Here is a 27,492-nt window from a genome sequence, read left to right on the forward strand (position 1 = left end):
TGGGGAACAGCTTTAAAAAGAAAGAAAGAAAGAAAGAAATGTTCATGGTGTAGTAAAAAATAAAAGGATTGCTTTATTTCAACATTAGTGGTTTTCAAAGATTTAGGGGGAAAAAGAAATTTTAAATAGATTATTTGAGAGAAAATGGTAAAATTATATTTTTTGAACATAATAAATCTAAAGAAATGGTGTATAAAGTGATCATCATCTAATGTTGAGATTTTTGTGATATTCTGGTCAATAGGAAATGAGGAAATTAAATAGAAGCAGTAGACATAGGAAAATAAGATGGAAAGAAAACTAGAATTACTCCAGTGATGGAAACAATAGAATTTGGCAACTGTAGTTGAAAGAACACAGGGAAAGAAGCCAAAGGACATAACCCAAGGTAAATTTGAATATTGTGCCATATCTCCAGTGTTCCTCATGTATAAGGCATGTGTCCCAAATAGACTGAAGGCTTCTTAAGTACAAGAACCATGTCTTTTATATTCTTTTGTTTGCAGAGTTTGTCAAAATGTTGCACACACAGTAGTTACTCAGAAAAACACATTACTAATAGGCAACTGACCCCCTTAGCCTTCTTACATTAAAGATATCACTCCCTTTTCCTGAGCTTTCCAGATTAGCTCAACCATACAACTTTATTTGATTGTCCTTCCATGTAATTTAACTCAGCAAACATTTACTTGGCTGTCACCAGAAATTTGATTGAGAGATAGAAATACAATTGCAAATACAGCGTAGTCCCTGCTTTCCAGATACTAAGATTATAGAGAAAGACACCTATACAAATAACTTTGTGATCTGCTCGTGTTGTGGATAAAGTCAGTGGAAGCACAGGGAAAAGGCAGTCACATCTTTCTGTAGAAACTGGAGAAAACCTTCCAGGTAGCAGCTGAAATGGACTTGGCTGTTTGAAGAAGAATCTGTTACAGAAGAAGAGAAGCATTTCAGGAAGAGGAAGTAGTTCAATTCAATTCATGCAATAGTTAATTCAAGTCTTTTCATATTCAGGTGTTACATGATCTTGGCATAGAAAATTAATACCTGAGTTTTGATGCTTTGTATTATTACTCACCATAGAATGGGGAAGGCAAACATGTGAACAAATACAATACAACATGCTGTGTGCAATAGTGAAGTGTGACCCCATTACAGAAGTACAAAGAGGAGAAAAGTGAGGGGAGAGTGGACCTACTTGGAGCCAGGCATTTTTCTATACATGCTGTCAAGGGGTATATAAGACAAGAGAGAAGAAAGTATAAATTAGTCAGAGATAGCAGCTTACAAAAGAGTACCCACAGACTACATCACTGGCTTGAAAATGTGTTTTCTTTCATCCTCACAATGTTGAGCTATCTAGCAGTCATGCGCTTGTATCTCACAGACTGCCAACTACAGGGAGCATAATACACCAAGAGCCCAGCTGCTATGCTCTGAAGCCTGAAATTTATTCTGGAGTTTGCCTCAAGCTCCTTCTTCCCAGGGGCTGCTCTGAGCCAATGCCTGAGCGCTGCAGGGCTGCAAACCAGAGTGCATTCTGTGAGAAATAGAACTCCTATGATGCACCCTCAACTGCCATCTAGAATGTTTCCAACTAACCATCCTTCCTTCCCTCCTTCACTGGGGGTCACTAGTAGTCCTCTCTGTTCCCCCATTTTCAGTCACAGGCATTCCCCTTAATAGCATTCTTATATTAAATCCTATCTTCACATCTGCTTCTCAGAGAACCTGCGATAACACAGCCTAGTCTATATTATATATAAATCTAACAATTTCCCAATGTTTAAAATTTACCTAAGAAAAACTAATTCCTGGCTTTCCCCATGGGGAAAAATAATCACCCAGCAATAGGCCCCCACTACAATAGCAAGAAAAGCTGAACTGTAGCTCTTCTCTTTACATGAGATAAATGCTCATCCCCTTCTTTTAACTATTTTATTCCTGATGCAAACAGCAGCTGCCATTTAACCACATTCTTGCTCTGTTATTTTACCTTTCCTGGGCCCCTGTTTCCCTCGTCTTGTCTTTTCTGCCTTCGTGAACATTCACATTTGAGATTCATTATTTTGAATGCATACCACCCTGACAAGGAAGGAGTGGAACGACCATGAGAAAGTTGGAGTGAAGAGAATTACTCAAAAGGTGAAAAGCAATAAGGACAACAAACAAAGTTCTGAATTACAGCAGTGACAAGACAAGCCAAGAGGAGCTGGATGAATATGTCTAGAGTGGATCAATAAGATTTGAAGTTTAATAAAATGAATTGATTGATAGGTAGGCACAAGTTAAGGATGCCTATCATGAGATACCCCATTTCTCTCTTTTCTGTACACAAACTGTTTTAAACAGATGTCTGCTTAAATCATTTTCAGAGAATACCAGCAGAGCTGTTATTAGAAATGGAAAACTTAATGGGAGTTCAGAGACAGACTCCACTCTTACCAACTTACATTGAAAACTATATTGAGAGCTGCTGAGAAATATGTTTACTTGTAACAGCATTTCAGTTATTATTGCAGGATCTGATATTGCTTAGAAATTTTGTAGTTAAGATGTCATTGACAACATCCCTAATCAACATCTTAAAATTTCACAGCCTAAATATTACATTTGATCCTATATTGCTCTCTTGCCTTCTGACTCAATCCACCCAGACTATTCTTTATAAAGCCAGACTGTAGACTTCCCTTGAATTAATCATGGTAAAACCTCATATTTGTCATGTTGCTCATTATTGAAATAATCTAATTTTTCCAAATATTCTTAGATCTGACACTTAGAAGACTTTCACATATATCCTCAAAGAGTTGTTATAGGTACACAGGATATAACTGTGCTTGGAACTTCTTTCTAAATATTGCTGCAATAACACAAACTCCTATTCTCTGCCCATATCTTTACTTTCCTCAAGGAAGAAGTTGCAAGGTGTAGCTCAGTGGTGAACTACAGAAAGTACTCAAGGAGTGTTGCCAATATATCAGTGTTCTTTCTTTAGCTATCAGTAGTTTTTTTTTTTTTTCTTCCTCTGGATTGATACCAACAGATGTCTCAAACTTGAAAACATTGAAAGTGAACTCAATTAATTCTAAACTGCTTTCCCCACCCTCACCACTCTTCTCCATTTCACACTTAGCATCCCAGTCCCACATGCATCATCTGATTCTTCTCTTTCCCTCACCTCTCATATTCTAGCCATCAGTAAGTCCTATCAACTCTACCTCCAAATCATCCACAAATCTCACCACCCCAACTGTGACCAACTAGTTCAGCCACCATCACTTTCTGATCTGAGCCACTCCAACTGGTCTCACCATTCTCCCTTTAGCTCTCTCTGGTAAGTTTGCTCAGAGCAACAAGAATAATCTTAAGTTAAATCAGATCATGCCACTCTCCTGTTTAAACATTTTATGACCTAAAAACTTAATGGTGCCCGACTAAGCCCACAGTTTCTGACCCTGCTACTCTCTCACCTCATCTTTCCCTTTATTTCCTTACTACTCCCCAGCTATTCTGAACTTGCTTCAGTTCTTTGAGCAAGTTAAGTTCTCTCTTCTTAGAGAATCTTGACTTCCAGTCTCTTTCATATCCTACCCCTCTTCTCATCTCTCCATTATCATCTCTTTCTGCCCTAGGTTTTTCCTCACTTTTACTGGAAAAATGACTATTTTCCATTCTTCCCTGCCTTTTTAATTCTCTTCCTGTCTTCCAGGGAAGCTTCAGTGACAGCCATAAAGTATCCTGATTTAATCATCACTTTAATCCACTCCTAGGACTACCAGTGAGTGCTCCTTCATTTCTGAAATCTTCAGCCCTGAAATTTCAGTGTCTACTACTCGCTGTCCTCTGTTCCATCCCCTAGCCTCCAGAAATCTGTACTTTGACCTTGTTGTGATCCCAGTCTTTTCCACTTCTATTCTTTCAGTCTATGAGCATCTTCCTTGCTTCTCCTCTTTTCCTAACTTTACTGACTGACTTATTGAGAGTTTGCTCTTTCACCCTCATCCCTCAAGCAACCAAACCTTCCATTTTCACTGCACATTTACTAAGCACCAAAAGAAAGTGCCATAACATGCGGATATCCATAGTGCTGCTTAGCAAATCCCAATTGATCCCTAAGGTTCTCTTTTACCTCACAGCTCCAGTTCCAATTTTTACTGCTTTATTTAAGTCTCCAATTTCATTCTGTACCCTTCCCTCGGATTTCTTCTAAGTGCAGATAGTAAGGGCATATCATTGTTCAGCTTCCTCCTTCCACCTTAAAATAACACTTTACCTACAAGAATGTAGTTATTTTTATCTCAGAGAGGAAGATATGCCTCCCCTACACACAGCCAAGTTATGCAATCACAAAAGCAAATTTTCAGGTTAGAAAAGTTTTAGAAATATAGTGTATAGAAAGATATATTTATAAGAAAACATTAAAGATGGAGTTACTCAAAGTGACAAAAGGAAAAGATGCATAATTTTCACACAGACTGAGAGCCACTATTAAATAAGTGAGTATACTTTCTAACTTTCTATGCAAACATATTCCCAAATGAGCACAATGTTTAAATCCTACTTTGTATTCTCTTTTCTTTGCCTAAACCTTTGTGTAGAGATCTTTGAATGTTATCATATGAACTTGCACAATACCACTGCACTCTTGTGTGGCTTTATCCTGTGAAATTCATCAGTACCCTCTGGTAGAACTCAAGGAATCTGGATTCTGATCCCATTCTCACTCCACTTCCTTCAGGATTTTGTTGCTCATGTACTCTCCTTGCCTCTTGTACCTTCTTGCACCCTTTCCAGAGGTTTCTTTCCCCTAGCCCACAAACATGCCTGCGTCTCTTCTCTGCTGCACTCTTTGGAAATGCAAAATAGAAAAAAAAAAATCTTCTTTTTTTCTATTTTGCATGTCAGGAGAACACGATTACTGATAGAAATGTCCATTGATTGGCAAATGCTTACATTGCTTTCTTTTCATCAGGTACTAGCACATATCTCTTCTAAAGCAAAAACTGTTTCACACATAAACACAAACTGTAAAAATAGTCCACTTTCGCTGTGTCTGCTCTTTCATTTCCCAGGATTTCCTGTCTGCAGTCATCTGGCATGATCCTTCCATCTAGCTGTTGAACTGCTTCCTCTCCACCCTCTCCCATCTTGTTAAATCTGTGCTTCTAGAGTTACCAACCCCCAAGTAAAGTCTCCAAATGACTTCTGTACACAAAAGCTTCCATAAAAATACAATTCTGTAGAGCAAACTATGTAGTCTAAATACAACTCATATTTAAGTGAGGCAAGCACTTCATAGTCCTGGACTGAGAAAAATATTTCAAGTTATACGTACTGTTGAAAAGCATATAAAAACAGAAAAATTTGAGCAGAAAATGCTCTATTTAGTTAACTGTAAGCAACAATAGTTAAAAATGTTTACATTGCTTTCTTACCTGTATACCCTGTATCTACAGCTTTGAGGCTATTTATGTTTTAATATTGCAGTGTATGGTACAAAAAGTGGAATGAAAAATAATGTAAATGATATAAAAAGGTAATATCTATAAAAAAAGCAGAATCTTATTTTTGATTAACTGTCTGCCATTATAGATTTACTGTTAAAAAATCAAATGATTTGTAGAACAGTTTGGAAGATTATTTGTCAACCAATGGACCTTTCTATCAGTAATTGTTTTTTCCTGACATGTAACCTTAACATTTCTTTATTTTAATATGCTATTGCCAATTTTGACATGTTTTGATAAAACCCTTCTACCTACTTATATTTCTGAATATTCTATAACATTTTTTACCAGTCGCCAAGTTATGGACTATTAATTCTCAATCTAAATCTATTGCTCATTTGGAAATATGCATATTAGAAACCTTCAGATTAAGACCAAGGTCCTTTATATATATGTATTAATACATAATATACACATACATACATACATACCTATACATGTATAAATTTATAATTTAATATGTATACTTTTAGTATAAATTATATTAAATAAAAATAAACCACAGTTTTTGCTACAGCAGATATGTAGAAGATAGATGTGGGTATTGATGACTCATGGCTACTGGGGAAATAAACTGATGGATGTTCCCAGAATGAGATAGATGTATTGGACTCTTGGGGTTGGTAAGATTATATATACAATTTCAGTGTTCATCAAAAGAGAACATTGGTGTCAAAGTTAAAAAAAAAAAATCCACGGAGTGTCTTTTTATCTAGGTTTTACTTACCTGACATCATCAGTCCTGACTACCTCCCCAACTTTTCCCCCTCCTTCAGTATTTCTAGGTAAGTTATTTTTCTCAAGAGGAGTAACTTATAACAGCTGAATGCATTGGTCCATATCTATTGGATGAATAAATGAAGGCATGAATGAAGGAATATACTATCTGGCACCTATTCCCCCTTGTGAGGACCCTTTAAACAGTGCTAAAGAAACTGAACTAACTTTGATCATTACCCATGTACATTCTCTGCACTCTGCTAGTGCTTACTTATGTCTAATAATCTTGTGAAGTAGGTGTCACCATCTCCATTTTAAAGATGCAGAAACTAGACTCAAAGTTAAGAAATTTATTCAATATCACACACCTAACAATGTCAAAACCAGTACTCAAATTCAGGCCTAAGTGGCCCCAATACATGCTTGTCCACTAAATCGAACAAAATCATTAGAAATATTTAAAACTTGTAAATCCCTTAGAACTAGATCTGGCACATGGCTTGTTAAATAAACCAAATTTACAAAACTAAAAAAGAAAGAAATATTTAAAATACTTTCTTGTACTGGCAGAAGTGGTTTATATCCTTTCCCAAAACAGAAAAAGGCTCTTTATTATTTTATGATTATTATGATATCAAATTAGCCAGAATTCAGAAGAAGCAACATGCTATAATAGAAAGAAAATAGTATTGGATTCTAACAAAGCTGAAGTTGAACCTGAAATCCAATATGAACTCGCTTTATATCTTTAGATAAATCATTTCATTCTTCTCAGCCTCAGTGTTTTTTTGCATTTTTTTTCATATATATAAAGACATAAATTCCCTCTCTGCTGAATAGGGAATTATAAGAAGCCTAGATCATTGTTTAACATAGAATAAAAATATTAGTTCCCTTGAGAATATTTTTAGTAATTTACTAGGGACTGTATAATTTTTTAAAGACGCCCTCTTATGAGAAAGTTTGAATAAGTAAATAATTTTACTATTATTAATTAAAATGAATAATTTGCCTGTTAAAAATAAGTAATTTTCCTTGAATTCTTACAGTAGCAATCAATGTAACTAAAATCTCATAATAATGAACATTTCCATTGTTATTAAATGATAACCATCTTAATGACTCTAAAATATTCCAAAATTCAGATATACGTACCACAGTATTTTTAACCATTCTCTGTTATATGAATGTTTGTTTTCAGTTCTGTGTGGTTTTTTTTCAGATACTAAAGTAGTCCTGAATTTATTAGTCATGTGTGATTTAGTTTGTGTATGACTTAGATTGAAGAACATGTGTCCTTATGAGCTTTTCTTAGTGAAGAGCAGTAAACAGGGGAATTGGCTCATTTTGTTACATGATTCTATTTCTTTTCTTATTAGTGAATTATAGTTATATACAATATTAAGGTTTATTTGGAATATAATTTGACCATTAGAAAAATACTGTTGCAACAAACTTTGAACACAAGCCTTTGCACACATTTCTGGTTATTTATTTAGGATAAATTCCTAGAATTTCATTGCTAAAAACAGTATTTTAAAGAAAAATTTAAATTCTGAAAATCCAAGAAATTCTTTGTCAGTAGAACTTCATATAAATATATGTGATCATGATATCACCACATATTTTCCTCTCATTTTTATTTAAATCCCATTTGGGGAAAAACTTTTAATGAATGCGGAGCTTTCCTGGGGACATTATATTTATAATATTCATGACCATCAAGTAAGTCATAAAGTGTTTTTCTTTTTTGCTGATTCTTTTCTGAGAGGAAATGGTGAGTAATACATGAGGCAAGAAGTACCATTTGGATAGACAATAATGGACTTGTGATTCTTGGAAAGAGTCAACGAATGTGGAGGATTGGTAACCAGGAGAAAGAATGGCCCAATCCAGCCACATTCAACTGTAAGGACACAGTAGCCCACTCAGAACTCTGTACAGGTGCTACTCTTACCAGTAAGACACCTCTAAGTTTCCATTGAATGGGTCAAGGGTCAACATTGGGTTAACTAGCCATGATTTTCAGGATCTAATAGTGTCAGCCAGAGGTCTGCCTGTCCACATGGAGAGATTGCTGCTCAGAAGAGAGAGGAGCTCAGATCTGCCCATGAAGTTGGCAGGCTCTAGGGTGATTGTTAGAGGTCTGGAATGATTCATCCATGGAGAGCAGCAGGCAGCAATTTCACTGCCACTTTTTGTTTTCTGTCCTCCATTCCATTGAATGTTGCTAGCTGGTAGGAAAACCAAAGAGAGAACAATATGGGGAGGTGGGAAAGCACTTCAAATAATTCTCTCAACTGAATTCTGATGAACCTCTTCTAAAGAATTGTGGTGACTGGCCAGACTCAGCTGGCAGACTGGTTTGAATAGGACTACAAAAGTTTGCAGGAAATTTTGGGACCAGAAATACAGGGAAAGTTACATTCTGTTTATATCTACCTCTCTCTATTGTGGATTTCCTCATCCATCCATTATTTTCCTTAGAGTGGTTTTGGGGTCAGAAGAATGTATATTAGGGAATGCCAGAGCTACCACATTCTTCATATTGTAGTCAATTGTCAGATCAAAACTACTACTTCAAAGATTTGTTTATTCACAGAATAATTTTTAAAATTGCAACAGTGATCTACTTCCCCTACTAACATTTCTTTAAAGCATTCCTTTTTTCTCTGTTGCAAGAGAAACAAAAGAATGTTTTGATATCATCCAAAGTAACCTTTCAATAGATGCCTGAGTCTCTTCTGCCCTGAGAGGAGCCTTGAGTGAAGGACACTCCATTCCTTCAAAAGCAAACATCCCCAAATTGGACAGTTCATTCTTCAGCTGAGCTGAATATGTGAGCTTTCCTTTTTTTTTTTTTTTTTTAATTTTTATAGCCACACAGAACAAAATGGCTTTTACTTTCAAATTACATTTCTTAACACATCGTGGACTTCTATCATGCCCCTCTGGGTCTTCTCTTTATTGCACATATTTTCAGCAGATTTGTTTGTCCATTCGTTCATTAAATGTTTATTGACAGAGGCTAGGTATGTATGAGTTGGTAGAGTGCTTGCCTCACATGCACAAGACCCTGGGTTCAATCCCCAGCACCACAAAAAATAAAATTAAATTTAAATAAATAAATAAATATTTATTGGCAATACTATGTATCATATGAGGCACCAACTAAATAAGGATGAATAATACATACTCCCTACCTTCTACATGCTCAGCCTGAAGGAATGTTAGAAATAGATAACCCAATTTAACGATGCCTGGCATAGGTAAGCATAACAATCTACAAAAACACAAATAAGGAGTGACCTGCTTAGAATCAGGTAATTATTTAACATTACTTTGACCAAACCAAATTCAACAACATTGATGATTCACCAAAATTTAAATGAGATTTATCCCTCAGATACAAAGATGATTCAACATACGCAAATCAATAATAAGATATACCACACTAACAGAATAAAGACAAAAATCATAATCATCTCACTAGATGTAGAAAAAGTATTTGAAAAATTTCAATATCCTTTCATGATTAAAACTGTCAACAAATTAGGTAATGAATCAGAAAAGTTACAAGATACAAAATCAACAGGCAGAAATAAATAGCTTTTCTCTACACTACCAATGGACTTCATGAGAAAGTAATCAAGAGACCAAACTCATTTACAATAACTACAAAAAATTAGTAATAAATTTAGCCAAAGAAGTGAAAGACCTACGTATATAAAACTACAAAACATTAAATGAAAGAAATTGAACAAGAAAGAAAAAAGTGGAAGGATAGCCTGTGTTCATGGATTGGAAGAATTAATATTATGAAAAAGACCTTAATACCCCCCCCCAAATATCTACAGATTCAAAGCAATCCTTATCAAAATTTCATTGTCATTTGTCACAGATATAGAAAAACAATTCTAGAATTCATAAGGAACCACACAAAAGTGCAAAAAGCCAGAGCAGTCAATAAGAAACAGAACAAAGCTAAAGGCATCATACCACCAGATTTCAAACTATACTGCACAGCAATGGTAATTAAACAGCATGGTACTGGCATAAAAATAGACTATCAACCAATGGAACAAATAGACCAGAAAATGGAGTATACATTTATAATCAACAGAACTTTAACAAAGGCACCAATAATTGGGGGGGGATAATTCTTCAGCAAATAGTATTATGAAAACAAGATATCCATATACAATCAAATGAAATTGAACCTTTATGTCACACCACATACAAAAATACACTTACAATGGATTAAAGACTTAAACATAAGCCCTGAAATGGTAAACCTACAGGAAGAAAACCTGGAGGAAATATATTGATTTGGGCAAAGATTTTTTTATTTGTCCCCATAAGTACAGGCAACAAACGCAATATAGACAAATGGGATTGTATAAAAATTAGAAACCTATTCATATCAAAGGAGAAAATTGACAATGAGCAGACAAACTATGAATCAGGAGAAAGTGTAAGCCATACATCTGATGAGAGATTAATATCCAAATAATAGAAAATGCAAATTAAAACCATAGTGAACTATCACTTCATATGTTAGAGTGGCTTTTAACAAAAAGACAAACAATAAGTACTGGTGAGGATGTGGAAGAAAGGGAACCCTGAACTTTAACAAAGGAAGAAAAGGAAATAGAACTTTAACAAAGGCACCAATAATGTATGTGGGGGGGGGGGGATAACTCTTCAGCAAATAGTATTATGAAAACAATATGACCATTATGGAAACAATATCCAGGTTACTCAAAAAACTAAAACTAGACCTACCATATTATCCAGAAATCCCCTTTCCTGTTTACCTGAAAGTCTTGAAATTAATATGTTGAAGGCATATCTCTACTCTATGTCATTGCATCTCTGTTCACAAAAACCAGGTTGTGGAATCAAACTAAGTTTCCATCGTGGGATGAATGAATAAAGAAAATTTGGTATGAAATGGAATAGTAGTTAATATTTTAAAATGTAGAGATCAGGGCTTGAAATACATAGATCAGGGTTAGATCTCTTGCCTAATATACACTAAGCTCTGGGTTCTATGCCTAGCACTGCAAAAAAAAAAAAAAAAAAAAAAGGAAAGAGTGAAGAGATCCTATCATTTGGGACAGCATGGATGGAATTAGAGAACATTATGCTAAGTGAAATAAGCTCAGAAAAATTGCACAGTATGGTGAGTAAAGCTCATAATTGTATCCTATATATTTTCATTTTCCTGAAAGCAAACTTCTAATGTTTTCTTCACAGGAAAATATTAAATATTTGAAGGGATGGATTAATTTATTTTTTCCAAATCATATTAAAAATTATATCACCAGTTCTATCCCATTATTACAACTTATCAATCTGTAAGAAAAATTTAAATTTAAAAAACACTACCTGGAGTCCATGCCATCTGGACTGTAGCTTAGAACATGTAAAGAATTAGGCTAAGCAATGGGAGATAAGAAGTTTCTGGTAGAGAAATCAGCATGAGTTTTCTCTCATCCTGGCCAAGAGAAGAGGTGTAGTGTGTTTCCTGCAGGTAAGAGCTGGTAGTTTGGTTCAGTGTTCCCAAGGGCTAAAATATGAAGCTGAAAATAAAGCGAACAAGGCTAAGAACTCGATTGTGAATATCTTTCTCAAATGTTGAAGTTTTGCTTGCTCTCTCCAAACATTGATAATATTAGGGGAAAGCATCTGGGTATCTCCCAATCTCTGCTTCCTTTCTTCTTTCTGTACCCCCATTAACCAAGAAATTATAATCCCTGAGATATTAGCTCTAATAAAAGCAATGTGCTTCAGTTGATGTCCTTGGAACTAGATACAAATTACTTTGAAGATACTCATCTTCCCATCCTTTTGTGCACCAGACCCCTGGATCTTAGAGAAACTGCCTTATCTGTCACCTATGTGCTGTCTCTCTCCATGGCTATATACTTGACAAAGCAGTCAAGGTTACTTAGTATAAAATGTATTCATCACCAGATGCCAGATTATCACTACTTTTTCTGCTGTACCTGAAAATCCATGATAGCAGAAGTCATCTGCTCTTAATCTTCAGTAGCCTTAGATTAGGGTCAGTCACATAGGAGATCCTCCCCCCACACTGACACAGTCACTGGGTTTTAATAGGTACTTACCACAGCAAATGGATTCACATATGCTCTGTTCTTTTAATCCTTATGATTGAGACTTATCCCTTTTACATCTCCTCTTGGCCTTCTTTGTTTCCACTGTCTATTTCTTGTACCTGACATACCCTTTCTCTCCTCAGGGATTTTAATATGAGTTCTCCCCTCCCTGTTGGCGTTCTCCTCTCTATGTCACTAAGTCATATTTGGTCTTCCTCTTAGCTACTCCTACACTCAGACTTTCCCTTCACATGTCTCATAAACTGACACCATCACTGCTATAGTTCCAGAGCTTATCTAATGCCAGGCACAGAGATGTTGTTAAATATTTTAAAAACTAATGAATACTCTATTGCTATTAAGTAACATCTCTGTTCAATGAACATGGAATTTTTAAAGAACAAGCAGAATTAGAGAAGATGTCAGAAATATAAAGAGTGAGGATTTAAGTTGCTCTGGCTGGGTTATTAGTTTCAACCTTTCAACATAAATATACAACTGTGCAATAACCTTCTGGACTTCAGTTTTCCTAATTCAGTCAAGAAAATATGCTAAATATTACCTTGACATTTGCAGTGATATAACTATCTAGTTATAGCTGACTTTATCTTGACATTGAACTTTTCTAACTAATTGAGTGTTCTAATTAATTACTCAGGACTAACCATTAAATTCTTAGTCTTTATTTCTTTTTACCCAAGAGTGGAACTTAATCAATTTAGTAAGCTATATTTATTATAAGAATATATGGAGTAATTAAATATCAAGTGACAGGAGACCAGTTAAATAAATGATGGCATAGAAACTTAATGAAATATTATTTAGCCATTTAAAATAGAAAATTTAAAGATTGCCTAGCTATACAGAAGGGTCTTAAAATGTAATATGAATTGGAAAAATTTCAGAACACAATTATAGAAACATGATGTAACCATGGAGATAGGTATTCAAAGAGTACACGAAAGAAATATGTTAAGTAAGATGGGATGTGAATTTTGAGGAGACATTTAATTATGCCTTACATACGAATTTTAGAAGGTTTTATGTGTGTTGGATGTTAGCTCCTCAATCTATAGAAGTATGGAAGTTTTATTAAATGTAAACTCTTGAAATTTACACTTTGTAGCATTATTGCATGCCTTGTCTATTACTACTACAAATTAAAACCTGTTTGTTGTTGAAAGTATTTCACATGTATTTTGACAAGAAGGGAGTCCTGCCTTCTGAAGTCCAACCATATTACAAAGGAAAACATTTATTTAATGGATAATGCACATTAGGAAAAAAAACTAGATGTAACACAACAAAAACACCCACGTTTCACTTTTCTATCAGATATTTTCATATAGTCTATTTCTTTCCATTATTTCTCATATGAATATATAATTTTTGCAACTGATACTCTAAAGACTCTAGGACTTTTCATAACACAATTTATAAGCCTTTATTTCCTCATTCATAATGATCATTTTAATTTTTGTATAAGGGAAACTTTTTTAAAAAACAAAAATGCAATGCCTCTTGAATTCTTCCAACGCAGTGACAAATGAGTATTTTTCCTGACCTTCCTTTGTCTGCTGACTGTGCACTTTATGGTTTTGCATACAAAAGTGCCTGTCACCTGATTTCCATTTAAAGAGTAACATGATAACAGAGAGTGCAAGGGGCTAGGTGTTAGATGACACCCACATCACTTAATGTCTGCTTATTGTTTCTACAGGGGAATTCTGGACTGGGATTCAGTATTGCTGGAGGGACAGATAATCCCCACATTGGAGATGACCCTGGCATATTTATTACGAAGATTATACCCGGAGGTGCTGCAGCAGAGGATGGCAGACTCAGGTAAAGATCTGAAACATTAGAATTATTTGGAAGTTGATCTGATGTTTCAATGAGACACACTTGTACCATTGGAGAATAATAATTCTACAAAACTCTTATATGTGAGAGGGAAGGTTGTCAAAGCAAGCTTTCTGTAATGACTTTGCAGATCTCTTGCCATTTATTGATTTTTGAGTAGTGGGGTGTGGTAGAGTACTTGGTAATTGCCAACACCTGCGAGGCTTCTTTTCCTGAGCACTGGAAAAGGAGAAAAAGACAATGAAAGAAACACTTTGCAGTAGGGAAAAAATACGTAACTCTGAGTCCAACAAAGACAAATGGGGACTTATAGCCAAGGAGGAGATGGGGATCAGTGGATAGAAAATTGAAAAGAGAAAACATCAGGAATAAGGGGGATTCTGGCTAAGGGAATTTGACAGGATTCTGGCTAAGGGAATTTGACAGGATTCTTGTTGAAGGCAGGCCAAAATGATAAGATATTGACCGTGGAGGATGAGGAAATTCATCAGTTACCAAGAGTGAGGGACTTTTGCTAAACTAATTCAACGGGATTCTAAAACTAGAATAGGAGGTCAAAGACCAAGCCCAAAGTTGAGGCCTAGTGGAGAAGAAGGCTCAGAGGAACCTTACTCGAATTTGATCAAGGAGAGTCTTTGTCAGATGGCGCAAGGAATCCTATAGAGTAGAATGGCTCTGGCTTGCATGGAATTACACAGGAAGGTGACACAGGAATGGCACCAATGTAAACTTCATATCCCTTCCTTGTTCTGGTTTGCATTAAGCATGAATAATAAGCCTGTTTGCTGTTTTCTTAGGAATCCTCCAAAGACACTTGTTTCCCTATCTTAGTCGTTCTGATGCAGTGATTAGTTTTGACAGCTTCATCTTGCAGTTTGTACAGGACAAATTACATTTTGTTTTTCAAGTATACCTGTATTTCCTATCAACAAAAAGAAACACTTCCATAAGGAAATCCATCCTATTTGACAATAGAATTTCCAAGTCAAATTGACAAAGTTATTTTCAGAGTAAGGAAATATCCAGGTTGAAGAGTGAGAGGTTTCAAACAGATGTTGTGATCCAGGCACAATGGTACTCACCTATAATCCCAGGGACTCAGGAGGCTGAGGCAGGAAGATTTCAAAGTGTGAGGTCACCCTGAGCAACTTAGTGAGACTATCTCAAAATAAAAGGGCTGAGGATGTGGTTCAGTGGTAAAACACCCTGGTTTCTTTTTTTTTTCTTTTTTTCTTATTATAAGAGAGAGAGAGAATTTTTTTAACATTTATTTTTTAGTTATTGGCGGACACAACATCTTTGTTTGTATGTGGTGTTGAGGATCGAACCCGGGCCGCACGCATGCCAGGCGAGTGCGCTACCGCTTGAGCCACATCCCCAGCCCACCACCCTGGTTTCAATCCTGAGTACCACACCAAAGAAAGAGAAAAAGGGAGGTGAGAGGGACAGCGGGAGAGCGAGAGAAAGAAGGAAGGAAAGAAGGAAGGAAGGAAGGAAGGAAGGAAGGAAGGGAGGGAGGGAGGGAGGAAAGAAGAAAAGAGAGAGAGACAGAAAGAAAGAAAAGAGGAAGGGAAGGACTGCAGGTAGGCAGGTGGGTGGGCAGCCTGGGGGGCTGTATAATCCACAAGTCAAACACAGAGGGAACTGAGTTTGTTATACTCAACTCTGCGGTAGATCTATTTTAAGTTTAGCAGTAGAGTCACCATGGAATAATGAAGAAATCATTGGGCCACAATCATCAGTTGAACCCTTTACCTGAAAGTGGAGGACCTTCTCTATGAAAAATGCTGCCTCTCAGCTTGAGATAGAACAGACTATGTTACATGCATGCTCTTCAATTAAGAATGAAAAGTCAGCACCACATACAGACAAAGATGTTGTGTCCACCAAAAACTAAAAAATAAATATTAAAAAAAAATTCTCTCTGTCTCTCTCTCTCTCTTTCTCACCTCTCTCTTTAAAAAAAAAAAAATTAAAAAAAAAAAGAATGAAAAGTGACACCTCTGAGAGTGCTACCCTTCTTTGTCTGCAAGCATTGGAGGCAATCTCATGTCTACAGAGATAAAGAGACTTCTGGTCTCCTGAAAGCTCCATATTAGTTGTAAAGATGAAAATTATAAAAACAGGCAACATTTATTGAGCTTTTATTATGTGTGAGGCATTGTTATTTTTCTACTGAGCCACAGTTTCCTTTATTCTGACTATTTATTGGTCCTTGTTCTGCTTCCTGGATCCAGGATTAGGAAAGTGTGTGTGAACAATACCTTTCAGGGTTTTACAATAAACAACCTGTAGATTTCTTTACAGTGGTCCTAACTGGAGCAACAAAATACATCTGTGCCCCAATCTACGTGGTGGCCTCTTTCCTAAAGGAAAATACTTACTGGGGCCTCCACTACATTCTGACAGATCCTTGCTACCCTGCTGAGATTCTTCCCCACTTAAGGCTACCTGCCTTGCATTTGAATGGCTTGAGGGCATCTGAGATTTCAAGAATAACAATTGAAAGTCTTTCAGTATAACATTAAATACAGATTTTTAGATTTAAAATATAGTACAAGATCCACATTTTCCTCCCTTTGGTACTAGGGATTGACCCCCCAGAGATGCTTAACCACTGACCTCCATCCCCAGTCCTTTTAAAAATATTTATTTAGAGAGGGTCTCCCCTTTACTTAGTACCAAGTTGCTGAGACTGGCTTTGAACTCCCTCCTCCTGCCATAGCCTCCCAAGCCATTTGGATTTCAGGCATATGCCAGCACACCTGGCTAAGGTCCACATTTTACATAGAGGGATGCTGAGACTCAGAAGAGTGACAACCTGAGGAATAAAACATTTTAGGGATCTGTTTTAATTAGAATTCAATTGACTCAATATGAACATTGTAAATGACTGTTATGAAATAGTCACCCTCAAGCCCCAACTAAGCCTATCTAACTTTTCTCAGTGTAACAAGAATAGTGTTTGAAGCTGGACCAACAAGCTTTGAAGAGTATTTTTTTTTTTTAATTTCACTGTTAGTTCTAAAAGAAGAACATTACAATAAATTCTAAAATATATATATATAATTGCTAATGTCTATATACTAACATAATTGACCTTGGGTAAGTTAAACTCTTTTAGTTGCCCTTTTTTTATGTAAAATGGTGATAGTAATAACTACTTCAATATTCTGAGAATTCAGTGAGATCCCCTAAGTCCTTAGCTATTCCAGGCACATTGTAGGTGCTCACTAAATTTTACCAACATTAAACCATCCTTTTTCTCCTCTAACCTCTGTGCCTCTCAGTAGTATTCCCTCTCCTCTACCCTGTTTCTTTCTCATTTCTCTATTCCCTTTTCTCTCATCCCTTTTGCATTTTCTTCAGTTTCCTTTCACCCTCTATGTCCTTCCCTTAAGCTTCTTGTTTCTATCTTTTCATATCCCTATTTCTCTAGGTCATACTCTGACATGAAATTAAAGGCCATTTAAAAAGTGGACCTAGATGTTGTTTTAAGTTGCTAAATTTGTGATCTTCTAGGCAGCAATGGAAAATGTGTGTACACACACACACACACACACACACACACATACACATACACATACACACACATATCATTCTAGGAATCCTGGGAACATTATATAAAACTTTCCTGCGGATGCTAAATTGTGCCCAAAATAAAGTGAGAGTGTACGCTTTCAGTACAGGTAAAGTAAGAAGTAACTTTTTCTGTAAATAGAACAGATTTCGAACTGAGCTGTGGTCTCAGTGGTTGTCCCAGAAAAGATTTGTGGGGGAAAAAAAAGAACATAATATTTGGAGCCAGAGGAACTGGGTTCCAGGTTGTACTTCCTAGCTTTGTGACTTTGGGGTTCTTTTTAAGCTCTCTATTCTCCAGTTGTCTCATTGGTACACTGCATGTATCTCAGGAAGCCTAATGGCAAGATTAAATGAAGGAAAGGTAGGAAGGAGGTATGTAAAATGTGAAGTCCTCAAAATCATTGTTATCTGCAGAGCCAGACATTTAGCAGAATACTGAACCTGAGCCACAAATCTGTGGAAGCCAGGAGTGAAATCTGTGGTAGGCAGAATTTTAAGATGACCCCCAATAACCACATCCTTGTCTAATTCCTTACTTCCACCAATAATGCTATAGATGACCTGTTTTATAGTCGGTTATCAGTACTTTTTTGTGCTTGCACATGTATCATTTGGGGCTATTTTCCAAGGGGAAAAATAAAGATATATTTCTTTGCTTTCCTTTGCATTTATTTGATTAACAGTTAGATGAAACTTTCAATAAATATTACCAGTCATTTATATTTTGCCTTCTAGAATTTGAGATCATGACATATCTTTGAAAATAAGAACATTTTGGAAAGAACATTAGGTTTTTCTTTCAGAGAAAAATAGGTATACTTCCATGCTTTGAAGAATGATTTTTATTTCTATGCTTGTATCGGAATCATAAAAATGCCCTCTGTGCAGCTTGAAGTCCCTAGATTGCCAGGGACCAATATTGATATGTCATCCTGGGGAAGAGCTATCACATGACATCCTCCACTTGGCAATGCAGCAATGACATTTTACAGAACATTGCATTTATTAAACCCATCCACAGCACAAAAGCAAAGTGTAGAAGCAGGCAGAAAAGATGGCTGCTTGCCAGTTTCCTGACAAGTGACACAATTTAATCTCCTAGCCCTGAACACAATCATTTCTACGCCTAGACAGGATGAAAGAAAAGATTTGTTTTTTTTTCTTTAACTTCATTACTTCATTTATTAGTTCCCTGTTTATAGCTAAGGTTAGTTTTGCCTTTATAATAGCTAAAATAACACACGTTCATTTCAAACCAGAATAATACTAACTATTGTGAAGTTTGACTATAATGATAAGTTGAAAATTCACCTATCACTGTTTCAAGAATGCATCCCGGTATACAAGCCACAATATTGAACTTCTGAGTCTCCTTTGGTAATGTATTCATTTATTATTTCATTAATGTGTGTCCATGAATTCACTAGTGATTTAAAAATAAAAATATGAGAAAAAGGAAGGAAAAACAGATCAAAAGACACAAAGAAGGAAACAGGAGGAAAATTTGGTAATCATCAGCACGTGAAGGCATATAATTCAGAAATGGAAAAAAACAAACATAAATTTAATGTTTATTTCTGTACAAATAAGAAGGAAGCCCCATGCAGAAAAGGAGAACAATTTCCAAACATCACAGTATGAAACTTACACCCAAGAGCCCCTTTTCTGATGGTTTAAGGAAAAAGAAGATTTTCATTAAGTGAAATAGCATAAGAGATTGATAAAGTCTTGGAGTACTTCTCCATGTTGAACTTTTCTCTTTGCTCAGCCTGAGTCCAACCTTTGCTTCCATCATCATACTCTTCTCCCACTCTAGTTCCTCCTTCTTATAAAGTCTTCTGTGATTACACGCACTCACTCAGATAATTTGGAATTACCTCCCCATCTCAAGATCCTTAATTAAATTACATCTGTAGAGTCTCTTTTCCATATAAAGTAACACCTTCAAAGACTCCAGGGCTTAGGACATGGATTTCTTATGGCAGGGAGGGTATGGAATAGGTGCTATTCCTCTTACCCAGATTTCGATATTTATTTCTTCAAAGAAAACATATGAATGGCCAATGGATATATAAAAAAATGCTGAACATCATTATTCATAAAAGAACTTCAAATCAAAACTATATTGAGATACCACTTTATACCTACCAGGACAGCTAAAATCAAAATGGTGGGCAAGAACAAATGTTGACAAGGATGTAGAGAAATTAGAACCCTCAACACTGCTGATGGTTCTGTAAAAAGGTGCAGCCACTTGGGAAAGCAGTCTGGCTGTTCATCAGACAGTTATAAATAACTACCATATGAGGAACAATTCTACTTCTAGTTATATACTCAATAGAACTGAAAACATATGTCCATAAAAAACTTGTACATTCATGCTCATAGCCTCATTTATTATTCTAGCCAACAAGAATGGAAGGAAACTATCTAAATGTCCATCAAGGGATGAATCAATAGACAAATTGTAGTATATCTGTACAATTAAATATTATTTATCAATAAGAAGAAATGGAGATCAGCAGAATAGAGGAAAGGGACCTGGGTAGGAAAAGGGATGGAGGGAGGGAAGTGCAGGCTAATATAATCTGATTATGTTAACCAAATTATATTGTCGTACTTTGTGCAAGTACAAATATGTGATAACAATCCCCACCATTATGTACAACTGTAATGCACCAATAAAAATGTGAGGAAAAAGGGAACAATGTATTTTTTTAAAAAGAGAGAGAGAGAGAATTTTTTTTAATATTTATTTTTTGGCGGACACAACATCTTTGCATGTGGTGCTGAGGATTGAACTCAGGCCACACGCATGCCAGGTGAGCGCGCTACCACTTGAGCCACATCCCCAGCCCGGAACAATGTATTTATATATCCTAAAACATTGATAAACCTTGAAAATATTATTCTAAATTAAACCATATGCAAAAAGTCACATATGTGGAGCTATTTTATTTCTATGGAGTAGCTCAAATAGAGAAATGCATATAGGTAGAAAGTAGATTAGTTATTGCCAGAGGCTGGAAATGGATATGAGATTTCTCTGGGGAAGTTATGAAAATTTTCTACAATTTGGTAGTACTGATTAATTTTTATACTGAAAAAAAATAATAAACAAAATTTTAAAACCCATTGAAATGTGTAATTTTTAAAGTATGTGAATTATATCACACTAATGCTGTTATTCAAAATACCCTGCCATTCATTTCTGGCATTATATATTTCTATTCACAAGTCTGAGGGATTTTCCCCTTAGTTTCAGAAAGCTCCCAGTATCTTTATATTATTGTGCATTTAAAGATATAATTCAGTGAAGTTCTGAAATCTATTCACTAAGTAGAGAAAATTCTTTGGGCTTCATGTCTATATGATATAGTTAACTTTTAAGAAGGCAAATATTATACCATGCTCCCATTTCCTAAGCTTACTAACAGATATTTGACCTTGTGTTATGGCTGCTCAAATATCAATAATGTATAAAAATTTCTTGATAAGCAACATTTCTATTTTCAAAGGATGAAAATAAATTACTGATTTACTTTAAAATTTAGAAGGATTAATTCAGACTGTATTATGTGGTCCAGTTATCCAATTACACGCCATAAAGAAGAGACTGACATATTGATTCCTCACAGAGGAACAATAGAATTGTTAAGACATAGATGTGATGGTTCATATTCCCTAAGATTGGTTCCATGAAGCCCAAAAATTCGGATTCAATTCTAGCTCCTGTTTTGTGCACAGGGAGCAATTTCTGGCATTGTTAGCAGGTGTAGATCTAAATTTCCAGCTCAGATAGAAAGGTAACAAGAAGCACTGCACTGCTCTAGTGAAAGCAAAAGACCTGGAGACTCCTGCCGCTAACTATCTGTGAGATATTGGGAAGGTCACAGAACTTTTTCAAACTTAGCATCTTTCTGCATACAATGAACATTGAGGATCTTCAGGAATTTTTAGTTTTAAAATTATATCCTAATCATCTGAAGATTATCACCAACCTGAGAAGTTCAGAATGCTATTATCATGGCCAAGCAATCAATTCTTCATTTTGACTGACTATAGTTCAGAGAAGATCCACTCCTCACTACATTTGTATATCAAAGACCTGATTGCATCCTTAAATACTGATAAGGTGTTTGCTTTTATTTATTTCTAACAGTCTCCTAAGAAGAAGTGTTGTCATTGGAATATTCTGAGACTACATTTGATATTGATTATAGCAAACAGTTCTGTGTGATCTAGACCATAACAAAATGATAGGGGAAAGTAGAAAAATATACTCAAATTATCTCCTGATTTCTAATTCAAAGGTAGCCTAGCTATTTTTAAGAATTCATTTTTCTGAGCAGTTTCAAATTATATCATTATTTAGAAAGGTCTAATAATGTGGAAAGCCTGTGCAGCACCACATCCTACAATTTAGCTTAATAGATGCCAAAATCATAAAGATGTTAGAGGTACTGTCAAAAAAGAAAGAAAAAGAAAAGCATGTCTGGGCAGTAGTTAAACTGGTGAAAACAGATTTTTTTTTTTTAGGGACTATCACAGTAGGGAAAATGAGACCTCAACATAGAAATGGACTCAGTTCTAAATAAAACAAGCAGAAGTGGGGATTTAAAAGACTAAGAGCAGGGTAAATTTCAGTAGATGGAAAATTACTAAGAGGAAACATCAGGGGCAAGGGGAGATTGCTTCTAAATTGACCTAATGGGATTATTGCTAAAAGCAGGCAAGGATGATCATATATAAAGACAAATTCTGCTAAACAAATTTATCAGAATTCTTGCTAAAACTGAGCACTGCAGGATTGGCAGGAGGGACAACTAAGGTCAAAGCCTGGTTAGGAAGGGACTTAGAGGAGCCTGACTAAATGTTGGTTAACAAAAGTCTTTATCACTCAATATTGAGCTCATGCAGTGGTAAGCATCAAGCTCACCTTAGACATTGGCAGAAAGAAATCTCCCATACCATTTTCTGAGTGACTTCAAGTCAGACAGTATTTGCTCACAAGACAGTACCCTCCAACCTTTCCCACTCCCATCCTCACCCCCACCCCAGAAAAACACATTCTATTTTAGTTTCCCAGAGGAAGCTGAGGTTGGAAAGCCAAGTTAGAAATTAGATCTGTTAGGTTCTTCAGAGTTCCATACCAGAGAATTTCAGCACAGAGTGAGGAGACCCCAGACTTTAGTTTAGAGCTCCTCCCTGTATGTTGAGCTACCTAGCCCTCGCAGCCTCCTACAACATGAGGGATCCTGAGTGTATGCCTAGGACACTTGAATTTGCACACTCAATCTCCATCTAATACTTCTGCAAATAGTTGCCATTTGACCACCTTGGAGCCTAGGATTCTGCATAAAGCCTGTACCTTTAACTCTTGGGAACATGAACTTGGGAAAGAGGTATAAATAACTACTGAAGCCACCTGGAGCCCACTGCAGGCCTTTGGTGAAGAAATTCCAGAGTATGTTTCTTATGGTAGATGGGAGTAAATCCTAGGTAAATGTCTCCCCCATGGCCTTGTGGACTGTACGTGAAGCGATCAGTATTGGGCATTAATTCTTTACATATAAACTGACAAGTATCATAGGGGAAACATGTACATTGAGTTTGGGGCTCAGTAAAAATAAATGAACAAATACATGTGTTATTGGTAGAGTTCTTGGCTTTTAAGAGTTTCCCATGTTAAGTTTCGTCATAGTTATGTTGGCTTCATCCCAAATTAATAGAGAATAAATTTTTTTCTTAATGATATCTCATTTATTTGCTTTAGATGAAAGTTATTTACTTAACAGTTACATCTGAGGTAAGAAAATATGGGGAATCCCTTAGTACCTTTCATGCACCCGTCATTCTGTGTGTCTCAAATCATTTTATTTATTCACTATTTCATATCTAGCAGTTCCTTACACATAGTAGAAACTTACAGTTAACAAGATCATTTTTAAATTTATTTTCAAAAACTAATTGAAGCTTAAAGATGTTATTTGCCAATGGAAGAAAAGAGTATTGTCTCTGACTCCAAAAGCCATTTTTTTTCATAAGAACACATGGTTACAATTATCATCAGATGAATAACTCATTGCACATTTAAAAATCACAAAGCCCTACCAATCTTCCATGTTGTGATGTTAAAAATTAAAAATACAAATACAACAAAATGGCACCCAAATTCTTTGAGGTCTTCAGAAAATGACTAGTGTAGATTGCCAGTCTAGTTGCTGTACAAACCTACACACAAAAAAAATACATTTCCTTGCATTAAAAAAAAAAATACTTTGTAAACATTAGTTTGAGCGGCTGTAAAACTTCATGCCATATGGATATAACATTATTCAACTTTTATCATATTTTGAACATTTAAGTTTTTATTGCACTGTAATGGACATATTTATCGAGAGACTTTAAAATATGACAGATTAATTAAAGAATCCAGGTTAGTATTCCTAGGATAGTTGTTACTTATATCTGGATTTGAAATTAATTGTTTTAAGTATTCCCAGTTAGCATTTGTTTGTTTTTGTTTGTTTGGTTGGTTGGTTGGTTTAGATTTTGTTTTATTTTTGTTACCAGGGATTGAACCCAGGGGTGCTTTACCAGTGCCTAGCACTTTTTATTTTTTTATTTGGAGACAAGGTCTCATTAAGTTGCTTATGGTCTTAAGACTGGCCTCAAACTTAGTATCTTCTTGCCTCAGCCTCCAGAGTCACTGAGATTACAAGCATGTGCCACCATGCCTGACCTGTTTTGTTTTAAATCATATACTAGAAATTTTCATTTACATTAGTATGCATAAATTAAGAAAAACAGCTTGCACTGGATAAGACCATCTTCTAGAGAGGTGGAAATATTTGGTGTTGGTATCATTCCAGCACTCAAGCTAAGACAACTTACAAGTCATCCTCTGCTCAGCGGCCTAGAATTGATCTGTGAAAACTCATGTGTTATTTGAACTTGCCCCAGATCATTTTGTGTTGGCAAATTAGTCTGGTATTTAGAGCACAGATATCAGGGCCACAATTTATAACTCACAATATGCCAGTAATAATTAAAATGTTGTTATAATTTCCCTGCCTTCCATTAACTTTTTTAATTATAATAGCCTAATTTGGCAGCCAATTACTGAAGTGAAAGGTAGACCACACAAAAAAAAAAAAAAAAAAAGAAAGGAAAAGCAATCTTCCTTTCAGAAGACAGTGAATTAAAGAATGCATTATGCACTGCTTTTGTTCGTGTCTACTGAATGTTTAATGTCTGTGTTAAAACATCGACAAATTCTTTCATAGTCATTATCCCAGGTACAGATTATTGTTATATCACATATACTTCAGAGCTTCATTTAGAGACATCCTATGGATTAATCACTTGTGCCAATTGTAAGAGTACCAGAGCTGCTTTTTATGCCATGAACTCTCTCTTCTGTGTTCCCACACAATGATCTGACATTCAGATCAAATCATCTAGCTACAGACATGACTTAGAAAAGGAAATGAGCCAAGTAATTATTTTGTTTGTAGGAAGTGAGAAAAGGTAGTTTCAGGATTTTCAGTGTTGTGGATAAGAGATTTTTGAGTGACTGATGTACTGTCACCTTCTTTGGCATGTCCTTAAAATTTGGAAATTGCACGATGTAATGAATGTAAGGCATAAAGCAAATAATTAAGTGGACAGATTCTGCCATTTTACCCCTCAACTTTTTTATTTATAACTTCCATAGATACTGTTATTTTTGCTCCCATCAGGGAACTGGGAGTTGGAATAGAGAAGGGAACAAGGATCTACACCTTTAAAGACCTTCCAGTGCAGCATAGTTTTAACATAAATTTAGAGATATAAAAGGAAAATACATATTCCTGTGAAAGGTTGTCAATAGCATAGCCCAATCTAGTCCAGAAAATTCAAGAGAGAAGAGATAATTAAGTCAAGACATAAAGAGTAAGCAAATAGGCCAGAAGAGTCTTTAGGCTGAGAGAGCCTATCCAAAGGCCTAAGAAGGAATTGAGAAGAGGTCATTGGGACTGTCCCTGGTGAGACAGGGTAGACTGACACAATGTGAAAGTGAGCAGGTAAAAAATAAGACAGAGCCTTGAGTGCCATAGTAAGTAGTTGGTTTTTATCCATCTAAAAGTAATATAAAATCTTGAATGTACAATGGGAAAAATGACTAAATGGGATGTTGCCTAGGCAGAAGTTGCTCTGATTGTTGTGGGAGTTTGGCTTAGCTGATGAGAGAGCTTGTAGGTAGAAAAGTTTAAGAAGCTATTGTAAATGTGGGTAGGAAAGATGGTGGAATGGGACGGACACCATTACCATAGGTACATGTATGATTGCTTGAATGGTGTGACTCTACTTCATGTACAACCAGATAAGTGAAAAATTGTGCTCCATTTGTGTACAACGAATCGAGGAGCATTCTGCTGTCATGTATAACTGATGAGAACAAATAAAAAATTAATAAATTGGAAAAAATATTTTAAAAAAGAAAGTATTATAATAATTTAGGTTATCACTGAATATTGACAGTGAGAAAAGTGGATGCAGTTTTTTAAAAATAAGGAATAAACTTGATAAATATTCATAATTAATAGGAATAGGAAGTGAGAAAAAGTATTAGTCTTTCAAATAATTCATCTATGCCTTCTCTAAGGCCCCATATGAGGTGCTGAGTGTAAATTTTTGGTTGCATAGAATTCACCATCTCGTTGAATTACTAAAGGATGACTTTGAGCTATGGAGTATAGCCAGTTATAAAGACTGGTGGAGAAGCAAAGTTGAAAGTTAAGTTGAATAGTTCCACTTTGGACAATATAAAGTTTCATATGCTTATAAGGAATAAGTGGAGATAGCAAAGAAATGGTTGGACATACAGCTTTGGAATTTCGAGAGACTGACTAGAAATGATACTAAAAATTTGTTAAAGCTAAAAGAATTAAGAGATTGCTTTGAAAAGTTATAAGATTAAAAATAAGGTAAAAAATAAAAAGGACCCCCAGGGACTAAGTACCGAGGAGTTTCAAACTTTGGGGTATAAGTTAAGAGGCTTTTAAATTTGAGTAATGCATGCTCCTAGAAGTACATGAAAAATTTATAGCACTTAATTTCCAGATCTTTAATTTGATCTATCTGAGAAGTAGCTTGTAGCTTTGTGGTGGCACTTCTTTCCTGCTTCCAAATTATACTTACTATTGTACCGTTTTTCAAAGGAAAAGTATATATCTTGTCCATTCCAAATTTTACTGTGGCTAATTTCTCTAGGCATAAAGAAAAAAAAAAAACCTAATACATTACTGTCTAGAGTGAAAAAAAAATCTATGAAATCAAAAATTGTGTGACAAATTCTTTCTTTCATTAAATCATTTGGTTGTTTTTTTGTTTTGTTTTGTTTTTTGCTTTAAGAAAATTGAAAAGTGTTGGTTGCCAGATTACTAAAATAATTTTAACTATAGATCATAGGATTTAGGGTCTATAACTTGGAAGAAGGAATGCAAAGTTCTCTTCCCATTCCCAAAGAATTACTTATATAAACAAGATTTCCAAGCTCTGACAATCCATATAAATGAAGAAGGGAATTCTGACTCTTTATTTTAATCTTAATTTATTTTAATCTATGGAGTCAGGAGCTAATTTCAGAAAGCTCCACTTGTCCCTTTAGGAGAAGAATTCCCAGTACAGTTTTATTTTTTATT

General features: G+C 35.5%; 1 protein-coding gene across 11 annotated transcripts in view; it reads left to right on the forward strand.

The window, feature by feature from the left end:
• Window positions 1-27,492, forward strand: part of Dlg2 (discs large MAGUK scaffold protein 2) — a 1,165,863-nt gene that overhangs the window by 573,847 nt on the left and 564,524 nt on the right. For all 11 annotated transcript variants that reach the window (XM_076843911.2, XM_076843917.2, XM_076843908.2 and 8 more), the window contains one exon: window positions 14,079-14,203. In XM_076843911.2, the coding sequence (XP_076700026.1) occupies window positions 14,079-14,203 (125 nt within the window). The remainder of the gene's footprint in view (window positions 1-14,078; window positions 14,204-27,492) is intronic.

The sequence above is a fragment of the Callospermophilus lateralis genome, chromosome 2, assembly GCF_048772815.1.
Source record: "Callospermophilus lateralis isolate mCalLat2 chromosome 2, mCalLat2.hap1, whole genome shotgun sequence".
NCBI lineage: Eukaryota > Metazoa > Chordata > Mammalia > Rodentia > Sciuridae > Callospermophilus > Callospermophilus lateralis.